Genomic DNA, 19391 nt, shown 5'->3' on the forward strand with positions numbered 1-19391 from the left:
AGTTGCAAGGAACATTGCGCAGTCATTTGACTGTGCTTTTAATATTTCTTTTTTTATCAATGACAAGTACCACTCGGCTGATGTATTCTAGTCATATGGCATTTTGAGTGAGATAGCTGTGAAGTTTACCTGCCTAAATTTTTTCAGGTGGAAAAGTTTTTCCATCAGAAATATCCAGATCTGTCCAAAACTGGTATTAAAAGTAAAGCTAACACTCTTGCTTCTTTTTTGTTACGGGTATAATTTCCATTGTCCTCCTTTCCTTTCTTCTATTTTAATAAATGTGTAAATGTTACTCCTAATTCTCTTTACTAAGAAAAGGAGGAAAAACAACTTTAGAAATTAGGCTTTGAGACGGGGTAATATACTTACAGTTTCTCTGCTGCTAGTTGGAAATAGTGGGGGGCAGGGGAGGTAGAATCAACCTACACATTGAGTAAACCACTCCCCAAATCATAGAAAAAATAGTACCAATATTTGGACTGAACATGAATCATTTCCATTTCACTTTTTTTTTTTTAAAGGAATTTTTAAAATAATAATTTATTTTCCTTAATTTAAAGGAAAAAACTCCTCCCTTAACCTTACTTCTCTAAAAACAAAACAAAACAAAAACATTTTAAAGGCTATCCCATGTTTTCTCATACCTTTCAATGTAGTGGTTTACATTTGGGAAGCAACTCAAATTACTGTAGTATGTCTACAGACCACACACACCTTCATAGAATACTGTAAACTCAGATGCACATTTTTACATATTTTTTCTTTAATCCACCAGGTTCTTTTTATTTTTGGAAGTTTTCACATACCTGAAGTTATAGATGACTTCTACCACCTTTGTCTTGTTTTCCTGTGCTTCTTCCATGTTCTAGTGATGAAACTAGAGTTGGAAGGGCTTTAACTCTTCAGGACTCTTAAGCACATTTCTTCTTCTGTGTACAAATATCTCCAAGTACTGAATAGGAATGAAATAAAATGCAAGTGGAATGAAACTGTTCAGCATGTACACCTCCATTCTTGGAGCAGGTATTTCCCGTACAGAATTACAGACTTAATGTAGAAAGTACTAACTTGTTACCTGTTTGCTTACCCATTCATGTCTAAAAGCCTTTGGATGTCAAAATGAGTATTTGAAGCCTCTCCCAAAAGTTTTAGACTGCAACTTGCAGAACCCTATTTTCTAGTTTCAGCACTGAACATTGTTGATCTCAAGATTTTACAAGGTACTTTTGGCAATTTCTTCTGACTACACACACAGGGAAGCATTAGTCAAGTAAAAACCTTCACATTCTACAGCTGAGCACTGCAAACCAGTAACACTGTAATTGTCATTTTTGTAAAACCTCTTCTTATGTAGTTTGACGTAGCTTGCTTAATTGTGATTGCCTTTAAGATAAATTGCTATCATCAATGAATGGATATAAACTTAAAACAATGAAAAAAGAAAAGAAAGTGGGCCACATTCATCCCAATCCTATTCTTCTTGCAGTTCGAGAGCATCACTCCAGATATATTCATATGTTATCTGTGGGATCTGAAGATTTTTGTTGTTTTTGTGAGTGCTACATTGCCCAGTTCTTGTTTATCCTGTGCACGTCAATAGTTCTTTATTTCATAAGAGTTTGTCTACTTTTTTTTACTTGGCTTTGAAAAGAGTCTTTAGTCTTTAGCAAGGGAGTGTCTTCCTGTTCTCAAGAGCACATCTGCCAAAGGAAACACTGACAAGAACGTCAAGGCTGCAGAGTAACCACTTTTGCATTCATACATGTTTTGAACAAACAAGATTATGTAGAGTAAGAGTTTGCAAGGTTTTAAGGTAAGTTTATTTCTGAGTGTTTATACAACAGAACAAAAAGTTTAAATACAATATTTATTGCAATTTAACCTTTTCAGGTCTTACATACAGGATGTTTTAAAAGCATGCAATTTAATTGCATTATTTATACAGCATATATGAAAACTGTATCCCAAAATACTTTCCAGAAGATCTGGAATCACAGAAGAATACTTACCATGGTACAAATGAAGTCATACAATTGACTTACATTTAATGCACTTTCTGGTACTTAGCTATATGGCTTTTGTGGATGTTTACAGAAATTTTACTAGTTTCTAGTCTTATAGTACTAAGTAATCCAATCTCAAACTGAAAAAAATTATACTGAAGCATTACAGTCTTTTCAGTCAGATTTGTTATTATTTCTGCTAATTTACATGGCTGCTGATTTGACTGGAAAGCTCTATATTTTCATGTAACAGAATTATATAAATACTGTTCCTCTGCTTTTCTTCACAGTTACCAAATTTAGACCAATAGTCCAATCAAATAATGGTCATCCAGCTCACTAAATATCAAAATGCTCCAAAATACAGCATAAACTTCAATCCTTATTAGATTTGGAAAAAATGTCATTTTTCATCAAATAAAGAGAGCTTACACAGAACACTTTTGCAGGAAAGATTGCTGCAGTCTTGGTAAAGTTTTGACGAGATGATTATAATTTTGCAAGTCTCAAAGTTGAAATATCTTGCAATATTTTCAGAGATATACTCAGAAATATGTTAAAAGCGGAGAGAACTTCCTTTTGAAGACTGTATTAGAACAGCATTTTGATTCATCCTTCTCTCTATTACCATTCTCTGAGCTCCTCAGTTACCAGGTTCTGTTTTCTGAATTCTGGCTAAAACCAGACAGAGCAATAAAAGTATTTTAACTTACTTAAAATGTCCAGTCCGTGTCTTTCTTTTACAACAACCTGCATTTCCATTATTCTATAAATAAAGCCTTCATCTATTCATCTTGTTTTGATGGTAACTCACCAACCATGGTTCAGAATTAAAATTCTGAAATACAATCTGTTTGGGCACATAAAATGGTAACAGGCATTATGCAATGAACTGAGATTGCATCCCTTATGGATATTAATATGAACAGATAGGATTAGTCTCTAGTATTTCTCTTCAAAATTGATTTTCTCCAAATATCAGCAAATATTTTTGCTGTTATCAGCCACTAGAGGGAGATATGATTATACATGTCCAAAGCTTGTGCCTGAAATTTGGGCTGGGTCATTACCCATCATCTTTTGGGTTCATCAACATAGACTTCCAATTTAAATATATTCTCATTTAGAGTTTCACTTCAAGATCCTAGCTGTACATAACCTAACTCAGTTATTGATCAAATTAACTGTTACTTGGGAACTTTGTTCAAACCCACTCAAGCACCAAAACTTCTTTCAATCAGGTTAAGACTACAGCTGTTTCCTTGTCATTGGTATTGTGGTGCAAGACAATTCCTCTGCTTTGCATAATGAGGGTGCTTCCCCTGAAGGACTTTTGATAGGGAGCAGCTGACTTAATTCTCAGGGACCTTCTCTTCAAGCCCTTTCTACCTCAAAAAAAAAAAAAAAAAGTTTTACACCTAAAAGAGGTGAGCAATTTAAGCAAATGTGCGGTATTATTCCTGTTCACTAATGCAACAGCTGGGGTTTTCTTTGGCCTTTTGATACCTATGAGATCATTCTCACTCGTTTATCACATGCAAAGTAAATGAGTTTCCTTTTAGAGCTATTAACTTGGTGTAATTTTGCATTGTTCTTTTTAAAAGAAATGCTAAGCAGCTGTTAATGTTTGTGACTTCTATCCCAATGAAGATTACAGGCTTACTTCACACAGTAAACATTTTACCTTTTTGTCAATGACTTTGATTGCAGTTTCTCTTGATTTCTGTGCATAATACAACCCACAGTACTGTGTTTGACTTTCTAAAAAATAACAACCATTCTAAGTCCTCAAGAGTTGAACAGGTCATAAGAGAAAAAATAACTTACATCCAAACAGAGGATGATCTAAGCATAAAAGCTGGAGCTTTAATTACATCACGCAATTCTCATTCCTGTGAGGTACTTGTAACATCAAAACATCCTCCAATCCAGGCTTCTTTATTTACTAGTTAAACAGCACAGTTACAGAATAAACAAAACTATCTAACAAATTCAGAAAACCGTGAAATAATGCAGGAATAGAATTGGGATTATGAGGTGAGTTTTATTATTTTAAGTACAACTCTGAGTGTATTTAATTTGAACAGACTATTGAATTTAAGAACTTGTATTAAACTGGAGACAAAAGCAATCACTATGTGAAGCCTTGTGGCAAAGTGAATACCTCTGGGGTTGATATTCAGTACAAGAACAGTATCAGTCATACAGAACGTAAGTTGTTTGTTTTCTATAGCAGTTACTGTAATAAAAAAATAATCTGCCCTGCATTTATGTTAATAGCACTACAAGAAAATACTAATAAATTCGTTTTAGTTCAGTAAAAGTAGGAGATCTAAACAACATGTAAAAAATACATTATATATATTTAAATAAGTTCAGTAGTAGATGCAGTAACTCCTGCTGGTATTTTGAAGACAGGGATAAGATTTTAAGTGTTTTGGAAAAAAAACTACTTAAGATCAAAATCCCGATTCAGAATTGCTATTGCTGTAGGAATTGCAGAAACTGCTACAAGTTGCTGTAAGCAAAATGCTGTTTAGTGAGAATTCCTTCCTCTAATGCAAAAGTAATTAAAAAAAAAGATTTTCCTACACAATTCCTATTGAATGTAAAACCAATGGTCACTCTACCCCATGACTGGGAAGTACAAACCAGTGCCTCATCTAACAAAACAAAACCCATCATAAAGCTGCTCTGTCACTTACTGTTTTGAGCAACAAACATGACATTCACCTGCATGTGTTGAGGGCATTCTTTGAGAACAGCCCAGTTGCATCACTCCCTTCCATCAAAAGAGTGCTGGTTACTAGTAAATCTATTCCAGGGGAATGGAGCCCTCAATCTCCGCAGGTCTCTATGATAGATATGAACAGCCCTCACTTTGTACACAAAGAGGGAGCTTTCATATTAATGCCCTCTGCCAGGGTGGTTTGAGATTCTTCCCCTGGTAGTACTGAAAATAAAATATATTAGAGATTCATTGTACAAATAGAACACATTTGAAGAAAATCTGTACAGCTATACAACTCCTTCCTTACAGTTATTTGAAATGACACATTGCACTAGACAGCTTCTAAAGAAGCAATAGTGACTGCTGTTTCATTTATCCCACTTCTTGCATATCTCCCTCACAGTTAATGTCTGTAGTAACTTCAGATATGAAGCTACTAAAAAGCTGCTTTCAGGATAAATTTAGCAAGACTCCATGCTGCTGTTCTTCTCTATGACTTGCTAAAAATGTATCTAATCAAGCTGCAAAAGCGCAAAATATTTGCTTGTATTTAGAAAGCACATTGACCTGAATGCTCAAGACGTACTGTTCTTTGTGCTAAATTCCAGCACTCTCTTGAATGGGGTGTATGTCCTCACTGGCCTTGCACTTTCAGGAGATCTTCTGTTCTCAATACTTGTACTGTTAAGGAGACAAAACAAAAATTACAGAATTAATGTCAGAGGGCTCTAAGTGCCACTACAATGAACTTGTGCCTTGTTATTGACATTGATGGGCTAAAATTAAACTATTCAATGCAATGATATGTTCCATATTTCTTTTCTATAATGCCACAAAGTATATTTGATAAAAAAACATGGCTGATACTGACAAATTTACATGCTGGCTACAAATATACATGGCTAAAAAGTCTCTAAAGATATATATTTAAATTTCTGTAGTTATGAAATTAACTATCATTTACAGCTTTGACAAACCAATTGACAATCTGAGCTCTGCTGGAGCTCATATTGGAATGTTCAGCAATAGAGCTGCTTTGCTGAAGGATCCTGTAACAGTGAAGATAGTAGCATTAAATTTAAGAACGCAACTAATTGTGAAGTGTAATTCCATAAAAGCAAGACTGCATAGAAGTCAAAGATAAATCTCAAAAACAGAAAAAATATCAGATAAGTAGGATTTGTGGTAACATACAAAGGGGACCCAGAGAGGGCAACAAAGACATTTACATCCTGACGCAAACATATGTTTGCGTCCTGAGTGAAAAGCACTGTTTCTGACGTTTCAAAGTTCATACCATTAAAATCTGCTCTAGGCTGAACACTGTCATGCGTGCATTTTTAAATTGGGAAGGGAAATTTAGTTTGCATTTCATATGCTAGTGCGGATTTCACATGCTAATTTACATTCCTCAAACTAAATGATTCAATTTGCAGCGCAGTTAAAATGAACTAGTTTACCTGTTGATAGTAAAAGTGCTATGCAATGATCCTTGTTACTGTACTGTTTTGCCCCTTCTTTGTGAAGGTTTGCTGGGGGAGAAATTCAAGTGCAAGTCCATAGCATTGTTTCCAGGGCTCAGTACAACCCTATTGCAGCGTTTTGGACAGAGGATGGAGAGGAGGAGGAGAAGGGAAGGCACTATGGCTGAATCTTTACTAAACCTGGCTACAGAGCCACCCGCCACCACAGAACAGAGACAGGCGAAGAAATGGTAATCTGACTGTGCTGTTTACTTGGCAATCATCCACTTAGGCCTAGCATAGCTCCAAAAATTTCTGCAGCCCTGAAACATTTCTGTTGGTGTTACCTGCCCTTTAAAATGGTCCTTGATGCATCTGGTGGAACACAGAGAATAAAGCATGCGTGAAACCAGCATTAAACAGGCTCAGGGCAGTGGTGTCTATTGTCTTCTGCTGTGGTGCTAGCAGACATACTTCATCAATATTTTCTGCATTTCACAAAGTCAGATCTCTTGACTTCTAGCTTTACTCCCTGCTTAAAACATGTTACTGTAACTAAGTACTCCCCAAAGGTCTGCAATACATTTGCATCTAAAACTGCTTAAGTCATTAAAGCATATTACACCTAGTACCTACTAGTTCCTCTTTGAAAATTAGGAAAATTTTGCAAGACTTCACAGTTTGTGCTAATAGTGTACCAACACAGTGACAGTAAAGGACATTATGAATAAGTTTGCTATAAACAAGCAGAAAATTGAAATACCTGGATGGAAGATCACATCCTACACCAGCATCTCTGGTTTCTACGTTGGTCTTTGGTTGATTTTCCATTAAATAGTCCAATTTATCTTGTAATTCTTTATTCTGGAAAACAGTAATTTTCAACACAAGTTTATTTTATTTCAGTTATGTTAATTAAATTAGATTAATTAAACAAGAAAAAAAAGTTCCAGACTGGCTTTTCCCCATAAGAAATAATGTAAGAGTATTTACTGAGAAAATAGAGAGTCCTTATTTCTCGGAAAACAAACAAACAAACAAAAAACACTTAATTGTATTTGTTAAGAAGCTTCTAAATACTTATAATACCGTTATAAAATTCTATGTCAAGAAAGCTAGCACTGAAATTGTACATCTGTCCCAGTTAATTGAGTAGATAAAGCCATCACATGGAGCACAGATGTGGAAAAAGTGACCTTCATGACCACTCAAATCCCAGGCTACTTAATACCTATACCTCTTATTACTCCCTGCTACTTATTGGAACCTACAGCCCCAGGAAGGTGAGAAACAACAGCAGAAACTTTATTTGTCTCTATAGTAGAGGTATCGAGACTTTGTATTACATACATTCTTCATGTGACTGGTATTATAAGTTTAATTTGCTGAAGTACAGGAAATATATACAATAAACATGCATTTAGGCAACATCAGATCATATCAGTTCAAATTTTATTGGCTTTCATAAAATAATCACAATAATATAATGCCTTACCTCACATTCTAGGAAAGAGATTTTTTCTAAAAGCTGTATGATAAATAATTCCTTCTCTTTGACTTTCTTCTTTAGCATTTCAATCTGTGAAGAAAAAATAAAATAAAAACATTTGGTTTAATGTGGATGGGAAGCACAGGAAAAAGACCTAGATACTGCAGGAAGTTAAGATGTTTAATTTTATTATTCAGCAACTATTGAAAAGCTATACATATTCACAAACTACTTATAAGCTACTTAACTGTGGTATCATCCATACAGTTAAGATAGTTTGTATATAGATGATAGAATCATAGAATCATAGAATCATTAAGGTTGGAAAAGACCTTCAAGATCATCTGGTCCAACCATCCCCCTACCACCAATGTCACCCACTAAACTATGTCCCTAAGCACCACGTCCAACCTTGCCTTGAACACTCCCAGGGACGGTGACACCACCACCTCCCTGGGGCAACCCATTCCAATTCCTGACTGCTCTTTCCGAGAAGAAATTTCTCCTGATTTACAATCTGAACCTTACCTGGCACAACTTGAGGCCATTCCCTCTAGTCCTATCACTAGTTATCTGCAAGAAGAGGCTAACTCCCAGCTCCCCACAACCTCCTTTTAAGGAGTTATAGAGAGCAATAAGGTCTCCTCTGAGCCTCCTCTTCTCCAGACTAAACAACCCCAGTGCCCTCAGCCGCTCCCCAAGCCCTATGGGGGGGTATACGAAGCCCTATGGGGTTGCCTATACGAAGGTAAAGGCAATAAATTATTTAAGTGTTCATGAAAATAAAAGTTAGCTGCACCAAAAGTATTGCATCTTAATATTGTTCTATATAGAACAGTGATGACCTTTGTACACTCTGGAATTTCTGCTGATCACAGAGTCATACAACAAGAACTTTAGCATTAAATCTGTCCCTGCTACCAGCACAAGCAGGTACGGCCAGAGAAACTGGGTGCACCCTGGATTTCATAACCGTCTCTTGTTGCTGGCCCAAAGCTGGTCTCATTGCATGGAAATGGCTTTCTAAAGCTCTTAAAGCCACAAGCATTTCTCTTTTTCCGTTCTTCTGAACTTCTTGCTTAAAGCTGATTTGCTGTGTAAGGTGCATGCTGTTATCAGCAACAGTCTAAGAAACCTGTTGACTTAATTTAGGAGACAATAGAATCTTGTGCAAACACATCACATTTTCTCCTTGGACCAAAGGAAAAATCACTGGTTATTCTCTCTCAACTCCTGCTGACTGCACCTACTAAAATGGTGACTAATAAAAAGAGCAAACAAAAACAATAGCTAAATAGCAACTTCAAATGTTACTGCTTCCCCAGGAGGAGGTTCAGGTTCTTACTCACACAGCTGTAGACATACACACCACTTAACAGGCACAACAGGCAAGGTGCTTCCTGTATCTGCAGTTACGGTCTGCTTCAGGTGCAGAAAGCACTGATAAAAATACTTCTATGGCAGGTCATCAGAAGTGCACTGAAAGATCAGTCCTTGGGAGACAATGGATTCTGCATCGTGTTTGTATGCAGGTAGGAACTGTGAGAAGATAAATTTCCCACTTTGTCCTGTGCTCATGCAATTTTTGTCTTACAACAGCAATGAAAGCTGATAGCAATGGACAGTATTTATGCGCTCAATGTTAAATGGTGTCAAGTCTAATTCTTCTAATTACATTTAAATTGACCTTTTTTGAACATGCTATTTCATGTCAGATGACGTGAAATAAGTATAAATTCAGGATTTTTTCCCCTTCAAAGTCCATGGGAATGCATTTCATATAACTTCAGTGCTGGAACATCATTAATTAACCCCCTGTCCCTCTTCCATGCCAGCTCTCTTTAACTAGGCAGAGCCCAACAAACAACTTCTGCTGTACTCAACAGTGCATTATCTGAGTCAAGTGTCTCCATGGTTCCTCAAAATTAGAGTTTAAAGATTCAAAAAGCTTTTGATCTTACACCTGAAAGCTGAAAAACAGATGTAAACCAAGGCAGTAAATGGATGGTCTGCATCACAAATAGAATGCCAGTCTACCATGCACTGCTTTTAGCAAAGTCTTTATTATTGTATGTACAAAAAAGCTAAAGCTGTGTTAGATGAGGAAAGATATAAAATGCCTTTACAGCACTAGAAAAGTGTGTGTTCTGCACATTCCTTGCTATTATGGGGCAATATGCCAACAGTGAAAAAAGTAGATCCATACTTATAGCTTTCTTCATCATAAGAAAAGTATAAAAATATCCATACATAATAAAGCATAGGCATTTTCTATAAAACTTCACATAAAATGAGGTAGCCTTTTTTGTCAGGTTATTGGTTGGCTATGGGTTTCACAATTTTAAGGAAAAAAGGAAAATATATTACTAAAAACCTAGTGGATTTTACTAAAATGAATTATTTTATAGAATTGTATAGAACCAAACAAACCTCAGAATACATTTCTTTTTCTGGCAGTCACAAAGACAGACCATTTCCAATTGCTTGGTCAGATTTTTTCACGTGCTCTCACCAGTCACTTTTTAATTCTATATTTTAAAACCAATTCTGTGAAAGCAAATTAATAAAACCCTCCAAGGCCACCAGTTTAAAACTTTTCAATACATCTAGAAATAATGATTAATAAAAATATTCACATCATGTTAAAAGAGAATGATAAAATACTCAAAAGTACAATAATCAAAGCACCAGTAGTACTATCACCCTCCCAAAAATCTACAGTGCAACCAAAACTCACAGAAGCATTAAAAAATGAAGAACAGATAAATAAATTCAAACGAAGTTATAAAATCACCAAATCCACTTTAATTCAATCTTCCCAATTTTCAATTAACATTAACACAATAATCAGTTATTATTAGAAAAAAAGCAAAATGTAAATTTCATAGAGTATTTTTATCTGAATAGTTACAGAATATGAGTGCTGACATCATTCATCTTTCTCAAAATCAGTTTTTTGTTGTTTGTTTTTTTACTTTGAGATGCATGCAAAAGTTACCAGTCATCTGAAGCTATTATCATTTCAGTTTTCTGATCACAGAAATCCAAACTTGTAGCATTTTCAGAACTGTATAACTTCAGAATTTTCAGAACAGTGTAATATCTTCTTATTTAATTACTACTTTGTTTACTAGTGTGACTAAATTAAGTCACTGGTTCAACAGCTTCAGCCCTGCCAGTAAATTCCACTTGAGAAAAGATAAAACAGTTCTTTTAGGATTTTTAAGTGGGTCTTCTCTGTCGATATTCTGTTCTCCTACTGTGCATACAAGTAAATAATTTTAACACCTGTAATCAGTACAGTGCAGAGAAGACTGAAGCCAAGCAGAGCTATGGGATCAGGGGAAGGTTTTGCCCTGATAGCTATACATTCTTGTTTTTGAACAAGAGCTCATCAGCTGCCTTTTTTTTTTTTTTTTTTTTCCCCCTGGTGGGAGGGGGGAAGACTGACAAACTGCTTCCTCCTCTTCCCAAACACAAACCTCAACTCCAAAAATAAGATTTTGTAATTTGGTGGGAATGTTACTGCTTTTACTTTTTTTTTTTTTTTTTTTTCTTAATTAAGAATCCTTTAAGAACTGGCAGACTGGACAACATACAACAGCACTCCCTGCCTCCTTTTAACACATTTACATAGCATCAATCAAAGCCCACTTAATCAATCTACTTTGTCCTTCTAAAGAATTATGCTAGAATTTTAAAATATGCCTTCTCTTTCTAACATATGGAGAAGAGGCAATGTTGTAGTGTACTATCACATGCAGTCTTAGTCTAGCAGTAAAACAGAACTGAGTGATTAGACCATGCAGATTACAGATATGATAAGGCTGCAAATTATGGAACTTATATAAAACCTTTTGGTAGATCTTTACGACATTATCAACTCAACTATAGACAACTAAACTCAACTCAAGGCAGCTATACAGGCCAAATACATATCATGAGAAATTTAGCAGCTGTTATAATGGCAGAGGCTGTTTCAGGGCCAGGAAAACAGTCCGGCAGCCTCTGCTCCCCAGATGCAGCAGAGCTACCCTTTGAGGCCACTGCAGAAGGAAATCAAGCCAGAGCACAGCAGGGCACCCATACAACATACACACATGCTGTACTCCCCAACACACAGACAATTAATTGTCTCAGCACTACTGCTGTCCAAGGGCTAAAATGGCTTCCACCGAGGTTTTGAAACACCTTTAAGCCTACCACAAGGCTTGACATGGATGACACATCCCACCAGAGTAGTTTACTACAAAAAAAGTTTATTTACAGAATAAGAATTTGGGTACACATCATTTTATGCCATTAGCTTAGGGAAGACCAGGAATGAGCAAACCTGATTGAATTACTCTTCAAGGGGACATGCACTTGGAAGAAACCAGGAGAGAGAGAGGGAGAGAGAAAAACAAACAAACAAACAAAACAGGAATAAGTTTGGGGGATTATATTAATATATTACTGATATTACTATATTAAATAAAATGAAACCTTAATTCAGTGCATTTATATTGGTTTCCTTTGAGAGAGGAATGTAACAAGACAGTGGCTCATAATGCTGGTGTTGGGTAAAAGCTCTTCAGCAATAAAAATAATGCCTTGCTACTTAACATTATATTGACTTTTTTTCCATAAAAATCTTACTTATGGCAAACTAATCTAAGATGATAATGCTTAGACGTGTATTGCACAAAACAATCTCAAGAGGGTCTTTGATCCAAGGAGTTGTATAAAGTGAGAGAACAACTAACAGATGACAGAGCAATAGATATTGACTTTTGGTTGAACATAAGGTAAGGAGAAGGAAAGGTGAAGGAGGATAGGTCAAACACAATACCGAACTAAAGGCCTACATGGTGGCCAGGCCATTCTAGGGTCAAAAACAAATTAGTGCAAGCCAAAGACTGAATCACTTCTGGACTGACTCCAGGACAAAAATATCACCAAGATCTTCCTACATTTTGGGGGGGCAATGACCAAGGCCTGTAGTCCACCTCACCCTTTCTGTATCTGCAAACTTTGGCATTTCAGCTCATAGCCAACTCAGCAACTTGCTCCCAAATCTGGCTTTTGCACAACTACCCTTTCAGATTTCTCCATCATTTTCCTCAAGTACTACTGAGATGTAGCCTTCAGACTCTCTTCTTCCAACCTTGTCTAGAAATGCCCAGGCAGGCTTTTCCTTAGTGCTCACCTCTTCCCTGCCTTGCATTGCTAGACTCACTAGCCATTCATTTTCCTCCAATTTTCCACCAATATTTACTCACACCCACATTAAGCAGTCAAACAAACATCTGCTTAACAACATAATTTGTGTTAAATGACCCACCCACTCATTCCTTTGAAGACAGTTCTGCTAACAGTAGAAATGTGAATTTAGCAGTCCTGGGTCACATCACCCTCTTTTCCTATCACTTCATTCTCTCTTAGCTCTCCCACTCCACTGCATTCATTGTTGCTGCCTTTCCTCCTCCTGTTGGGTAACAGATGACTATTCCAGAAATTAGGAAGGGAAGAGCAACAAGGCCCAAGCTACAGTATTGTAACTTACCTGGTCTGCCAGGAACTGAGAGGCGTCATGTGCTCTTTGGCCATCCCAGGGCTGGGGAGCACCCAACAGGTCAACAGAGTGAGGGCACACAAGCTCAGCCCTTTGTCTACCCCACTTCAATCCCTGACACTTGGCTGCTGAGCACAGGAAAGGGCACCTGATCTCTCTCAGTCATGGCCAGATCCATCAAGATCCCTGCAGGTCATGTTGGGTGTACAGCTTGCACTGCACATGTCTACTGCAGTTTACGGTGATCAGAATCAGCCTATGAGACCCCCCATATACAATGTGAATCTTGTTGAATTTATTCACTGGCTGAGGATTACTAATGCCACAGTACTTTTTTTTCCAGGCTCTCTCCTCCTTGTGCTATTGCTGTTACCACCTCTATACCTTTGCCTCCTTCTAAAACCTCAAGGTTATCTCTCTCAAACTCCCTCAACTTCCAGACTGACATTATCTTGTAGCATCTCCCAGAAAATTCAATTATTGTTGTCTGTCCCATCAATGAAGATATGTTTATTTCTCCCTACTGTACCTTATGGGGTCTCCAGTAAGTGTCCTCAAATACCAGATGAAATGCTCATGCTATTTGAATGGACAGTGTAAATATTTCCTGGGAAGAGCTGCACTTCTGAATTTCTCTTGCTCTGTCAACCAGCTACTTCAGTAAAGATAGATAGCTAGATGTATAAGTCAACAGCATTACATTGATTTTATGGGTAGAGCACCTAAGAAGAACAGTCAAGAGGAGTATCAAGAGACCCGAAAGAAAGAGTCCTCTAAATAACTGCTGGAGGAGTAGTGATATTAGAAGGGAAATCAACAGAACTATGAATCAATTAAAGGAGAAAGAAAAAGCATCATAAGAGAGAATTAAAGTTATGTCCAATTGTAGAGCCTTTATAAAGAAAGTCTGAAATAGCAAACGATTTTATTCTGTATACTTAGTCACAGTTCTGGAGGCTCGAAATATACAGTTATCTATTGAATTGGAACAGATCCAGCTGTTAGGTAAATTAAGTCAACATTTACCACCTGATAATATCTTCCATTAATTTAAAATATTTAACACATTATGACAGTACTAATATAGTTAAATATTATATATTATTCCAGTATCATGCATTTTTCTTATTCATCTACCATAAGTCAATTTGGCATCTGTAACACTGATACAGAGACATGAACAAACTGGTTGTAAATATGACTAAACACAGGACAAACACATATTACACCATACAAAACAAGACAGACAAGACATTGCAACATCAGCCTGAACTCTCAGACAGTTGCTGTACAAGGAAAACAAGATTTTACTCAAGATTCCAATATTTCACTGGACCTTAAGTAGTACCTATCAGAGGCTAGTGTTGAAATTTTTTTCAGGTAACATAATAAAGCAAATAGAAATGATCACCTTTTTCCTTTAGCCCTCCTTAAATCAGTACTTCTTGGTATTTTAAAACTCCCATTTTATATAAAGAAAAAGTAACTACTTATTGATTTAAGTTATTGCACCAACTTAGCAACCTTTCTAAACTAGTGACCTGTATGAATGTATTACAGCAGTCTTTGATGTCCATCTATTCCTACAGCAGGCCCACAGGGCCTAGATGTCCTAATGGGTTATAAATATCAGCACCTTGTCTAACAGTTCAACACACCTTATTAAGAACTACCTTAGCGATGTTTAAGTCTTCTAATTAACAACTTGGCCAGGCAATTCCCAGCTGAAAGAGCTGATGCTATGAATGTATAAACAATCTCACTAAACTCCAGCAGTGATTCTACTTTTGCCAATAGATAAACAATGTATTGCATTGCTCAAGTCCACTGAGGCATGACGAACACTTGGACTGCGGGTGTATAATTTATGTTCTGCCATATATCTTCTTTCTCCAAGCTCCCAGGGTGGGTTTCTTTCTACATTTGTTGTTGTGTTTTTGCAGTTGTTTTGCTGTTTTGCTGTTTTTGCTGTTGTTTTTGCTTTTACTATGGGTACTATACAATGCAGATTTTGGTTAGTAATAATTTGGCTTCTGTCTGTTGCTGATAATTTCATCTTCTCATCCTCTATGCTTCTGTCTGTCTTCTTTTACTTGACCTAAAATTGAAACTACTTCCATATTAAAACTGGGCTATTTTTCAATGTGTCTCAAGTTGGAGTATTTTGATAAAGAAGTTTGCAGCTGTTTATTAAGTCTTTGATGGGAAAACTTCTGTATTCTTCGTTTGTGCAGTACAAAACATCACTTGCTCGTTAGCACTTTGTCCTTTCATGCAAGTATCTTCCACAACAGAACAGGATAAAGCTTCTCTCTGGTGTTTGGTCACCATTTATTATCCAGTGAATCTGAGACTAAAGCTGGAGAACAGCTCATGGGCCATGACCTAGAGACAGTTCAATTCAGTAGTTAGGGAATTCCATGTGAAATCTGAGTTCTGTTGATAATTCTGTGCCACAGAATCAAATATCCTTTTCTCTTTTCAGTCCACTTCAGAACAGCTCTTTATATCTGCATCAACCCACTTGCCTTGCTTACAAATGTAAATACTTTTCTCCTCTCCCCTGCTTCGTAATACTAAATAATATTATGTACAACATGAGCTTTTTGTGCCATGAAAGTGCATTCCATTTCAATTTCAACTGCACAGATTTCAAATCTAAAGCTCTCTTAATCTCTCCAGGACTGAAATGGGGATAATGTCAAGAAATGCTTTTGTTGCTCATATAAAATTTTGGATTTGATTTGAAGATTTTTAGCTTTATCTTACACTAAACTGTTTCCATTCTCCTACACAGACATAAATGGTTTAAACCAACTGACCATATAGAATAGATAACCTAAAAGAGCAAGCTTTCATCCCTCTCACAGAAGCATTTCCACCCTTAAAGAAGCAATGTGGTTGCAGCTTCCCTTACCCTCCCCTAGCGCCGCTGTGGCTCCACCTGCCTATCAGTTCAGTCTCTGAACTGGAAACTCCTTAGTGGAAGGGTCTGAAGTTTGCATCCTTCCACCTTTTATGTTGGGATTCTCCCTGTGAATTTTCTGCTTCTGATCAAGCTAGCTATTTTGGGGCCTGCCATTGAAAGCCTGTCTCCGCCCAGTCAACATTTTAAAATGATTACAAAGGAGAGGGATAAAAAAAAAAACAGAAGTGAAGCTAATCAAGTCTATCATTACTAATGTTCACTGATTTCACCACTGAGCTCTTAAGTCACCCATTCCTCTGTCCATCTCTCTCTTCTTTTTTTTTTGTTTTGTTTTGAAAGCCTGCTACGTACAAATAGGAGATAGAGGCTGGACTTCTGCACACTTGCCAAATGCAAGTCCTGCACTTTCAGCTGCAATAGCAGGGAAATATCTGTAAACCTTAAGACATCTGCAGTCTCTCTCCAATGATAACATCAGGCTTCAAGACTATGCTGGATAACTTTCAGGTCAGCTGTTGCTCTAAAGGGTTCTTTCTGATCTTGGTTCTCACAGAAGAGAAACCCTACGAGGCTGAAAAATGGTTGTGTGAGAGATGTAACACACAGAGATGTTGAAGGTCACAGATTTGAGAAAACTTCCAGAATTTTTCCTTGTTTTGTCTTTTTTTTTTAATCTCTTTAATTTTACCTCTTATTTCTTCTTTATTTTTTTCTTCTGAAAATTGTTTTCCATGCTCCTGTTTATGACTGGTCTGTCTAGGTCAAATTGAAGAAGGTTTTATTAATGCCTGAAATGTCACATAAGCACACTGAACTGTGATTGTCCTTCTCTGCTTGGGCTCAGTTCCACCAAAGGCAATTCGCATATTTACAGCATTCAGTATCAGCAAGATGGGTCCTTTGGAAATGAAGACCTTAATACTCTTTTCCCCTATGCCTTCTACAATTGGTGCTTCTTTGTCAGTGTCCCCTTTCCTGCATGCCTAGTTTAGGACTGACAACAGCCTCCTAACACATTTTAAATGCTATTAAAACAGCACTAAAGGTGTAAGAGCTGCCGATTGCATCTCAAAACTCCACACTAAAGCTTTTCCTTTCACTTCCCTCTTGACTGCTTGCTGTTCTCTAACAGAATGCCTCCCATTTATCACTTGCACGTGATCCATCATCTTTCCCTAAAAAAGAACTGAACAGCAATCTATTTTGTGATTTTTCAGCCATCAGATTTGTCTGAGTATTTTTTCAATTTTGACAGTTCTCCATATGAATTTGAAGCAGCATATTTTGTTTGTTCAGCGCCCCTTTGAAATGATGTTCATTTCTGTAGCTGCACTTTGTCTAAATTGGCGATGCTAACAGCACAAATCTGTCGTGGTTTACATTGAAAGAATAAATGCCCATTTATACTTCAGAGCTATATCTGAATATACCAAGCTGAATACTAAACACTAAGCTTATCCTGTAGTCAAGCAAGTGTTTAGACATTGTTCTCACCTAGTTCACAGAGTATCTTTTTTTTTTTTTTTTTTCAGTTTCTAACAAAAATACTGCTGATAATTTTGACTGTCATTCTACTTCTGTTCTGGGTTTCCCAGGTTAGCCTGTTAGCAGTCTCTTCCCATGCATCAGAGAAGCTAAGAGTTTCAGAGAGCATGCTTTCTAGCTCCTTAGGTCATTCTTTCTCAATTATATTATTTAAATACAAGTTATTGATCATTATAATACCCTCATAAACCCTAAGATGTAATGTTATTTTACAGATATCAAGCATAAAAGTATTTCAATGATGAGTAACATGGCAGGTTTACATGAGATTTTACTTGATCTTCCTAGCCACTACATTCTGCATTAGGTTAAATTTAATGCAGAGAGATAATGTATTGTTCAAGTATACTCTGATGAACACATTTCCTGGGACTCAAGTAGCAGTACAATTATAAAATTTTCTCTATCTACTCTAGTGTGTTTTAGTGCTACTGCTCACTAGTTTTTAACATCTCCAAATCATCTCTTCAGATAGTATTCTCTTTCAACGTCCTACCTTTTAAGAAGTATTTTTGTTGTCAGTTTCTCAGCTACTATGGCATAGTTAATACCTGTTGCTGAAAGTGAACCTTAAAACACTTTTCTAATATTTACATACAGAAGAGACGCAAAACAATGCCGTGTGTGTGGGCAGTTCTGATTTTTAAAGGGCATACACATCGCAATGCTTTCTTCCCCACAGTGGGCAACTACAGCTCTTTGTATCCAATTAAAGCTTCTATTTTTAAGCCTTTAATTAAAAAAGGTTTAAATGGAGCATGCCAGCAATGTGGTAGATGTTTTCTGAAACATACACCACAGACACCTGAAACATACACCATAGACACCATGAAATTAAAAATATTAAGTGCCTAATTTATTTGGCACCATCAGACCTGATCAAATTTCTGCTACTGAAATCTTAGTTCATTAATCAGAATATAATGTAGTTACAAGTGTTCATGCAGCTTTCAAGTTAACTGTATTAAAAGAAAAACTAAAATAGACAAGGAATAAAGGAAAAAATAAAGTATATTCTCTATATAAAGCAATAAACAATTTGCATAGAGTTAATTGATCTTGAAAAGCAGGTAGCCAGACAGCAAATAAAGTAGTTATATTTGACAGTTAAGTAGTGAGTTAGACATTTAACATTCTACTTTTTAAAGAGGATGACCAGAAGATCTAGAAGGGCTTTCTGTGTAGATGACTACACCAGTAGATACATCTTACAAGGAAGTATTGGTAAAAGTTAACATGGCAACAGGTATATTAATAGTAAAAGCAGTATTGCTGCTAACAATGCATACCATAAATGCTCATTGGATCTAGAGATAGTAGTTAGGATAAATATTAGGGGTATCTGGGAGATTATTGCTAGGTGAATAAATGGTTTGGAAACTAAGGTAAATACCACTGAAATCCAATGTAATCAGTAAAGTATCTAAGTAACTGAAAAAGGGACCAATCAGATTAATAAAGGGGCTGTGATTACAGAAGATGGAATATACATTCATCCAATGAATATGAAGATAACTGATGATTATGAGTATATTATGAAAATGTGTGTTTCTAAATAGTATAAATGTTTGTTGTGTATGCAAATCGAACGAAGTTAGATTTGGGCAGACATGCCCCTAACTTCCGGCACCTAATAAAAGCACCTTCATATAATCACTCTGTAGTTATGTGTCT

General features: G+C 36.5%; 1 protein-coding gene across 1 annotated transcript in view; it reads right to left on the bottom strand.

The window, feature by feature from the left end:
* LOC310904780 (uncharacterized protein) overlaps positions 1–19391 on the bottom strand; it is a 56349-nt gene that overhangs the window by 7844 nt on the left and 29114 nt on the right. The window contains exons 11-14 of the mRNA XM_083849951.1: positions 7696–7779; positions 6964–7064; positions 5324–5418; positions 3691–3767 (exon numbers count right to left, since the gene is read on the bottom strand). Coding sequence (XP_083706077.1) covers positions 3691–3767; positions 5324–5418; positions 6964–7064; positions 7696–7779 — 357 coding nt within the window. The remainder of the gene's footprint in view (positions 1–3690; positions 3768–5323; positions 5419–6963; positions 7065–7695; positions 7780–19391) is intronic.

Source organism: Anser anser (assembly GCF_964211835.1).
Source record: "Anser anser genome assembly, chromosome: 10".
Lineage (NCBI taxonomy): Eukaryota > Metazoa > Chordata > Aves > Anseriformes > Anatidae > Anser > Anser anser.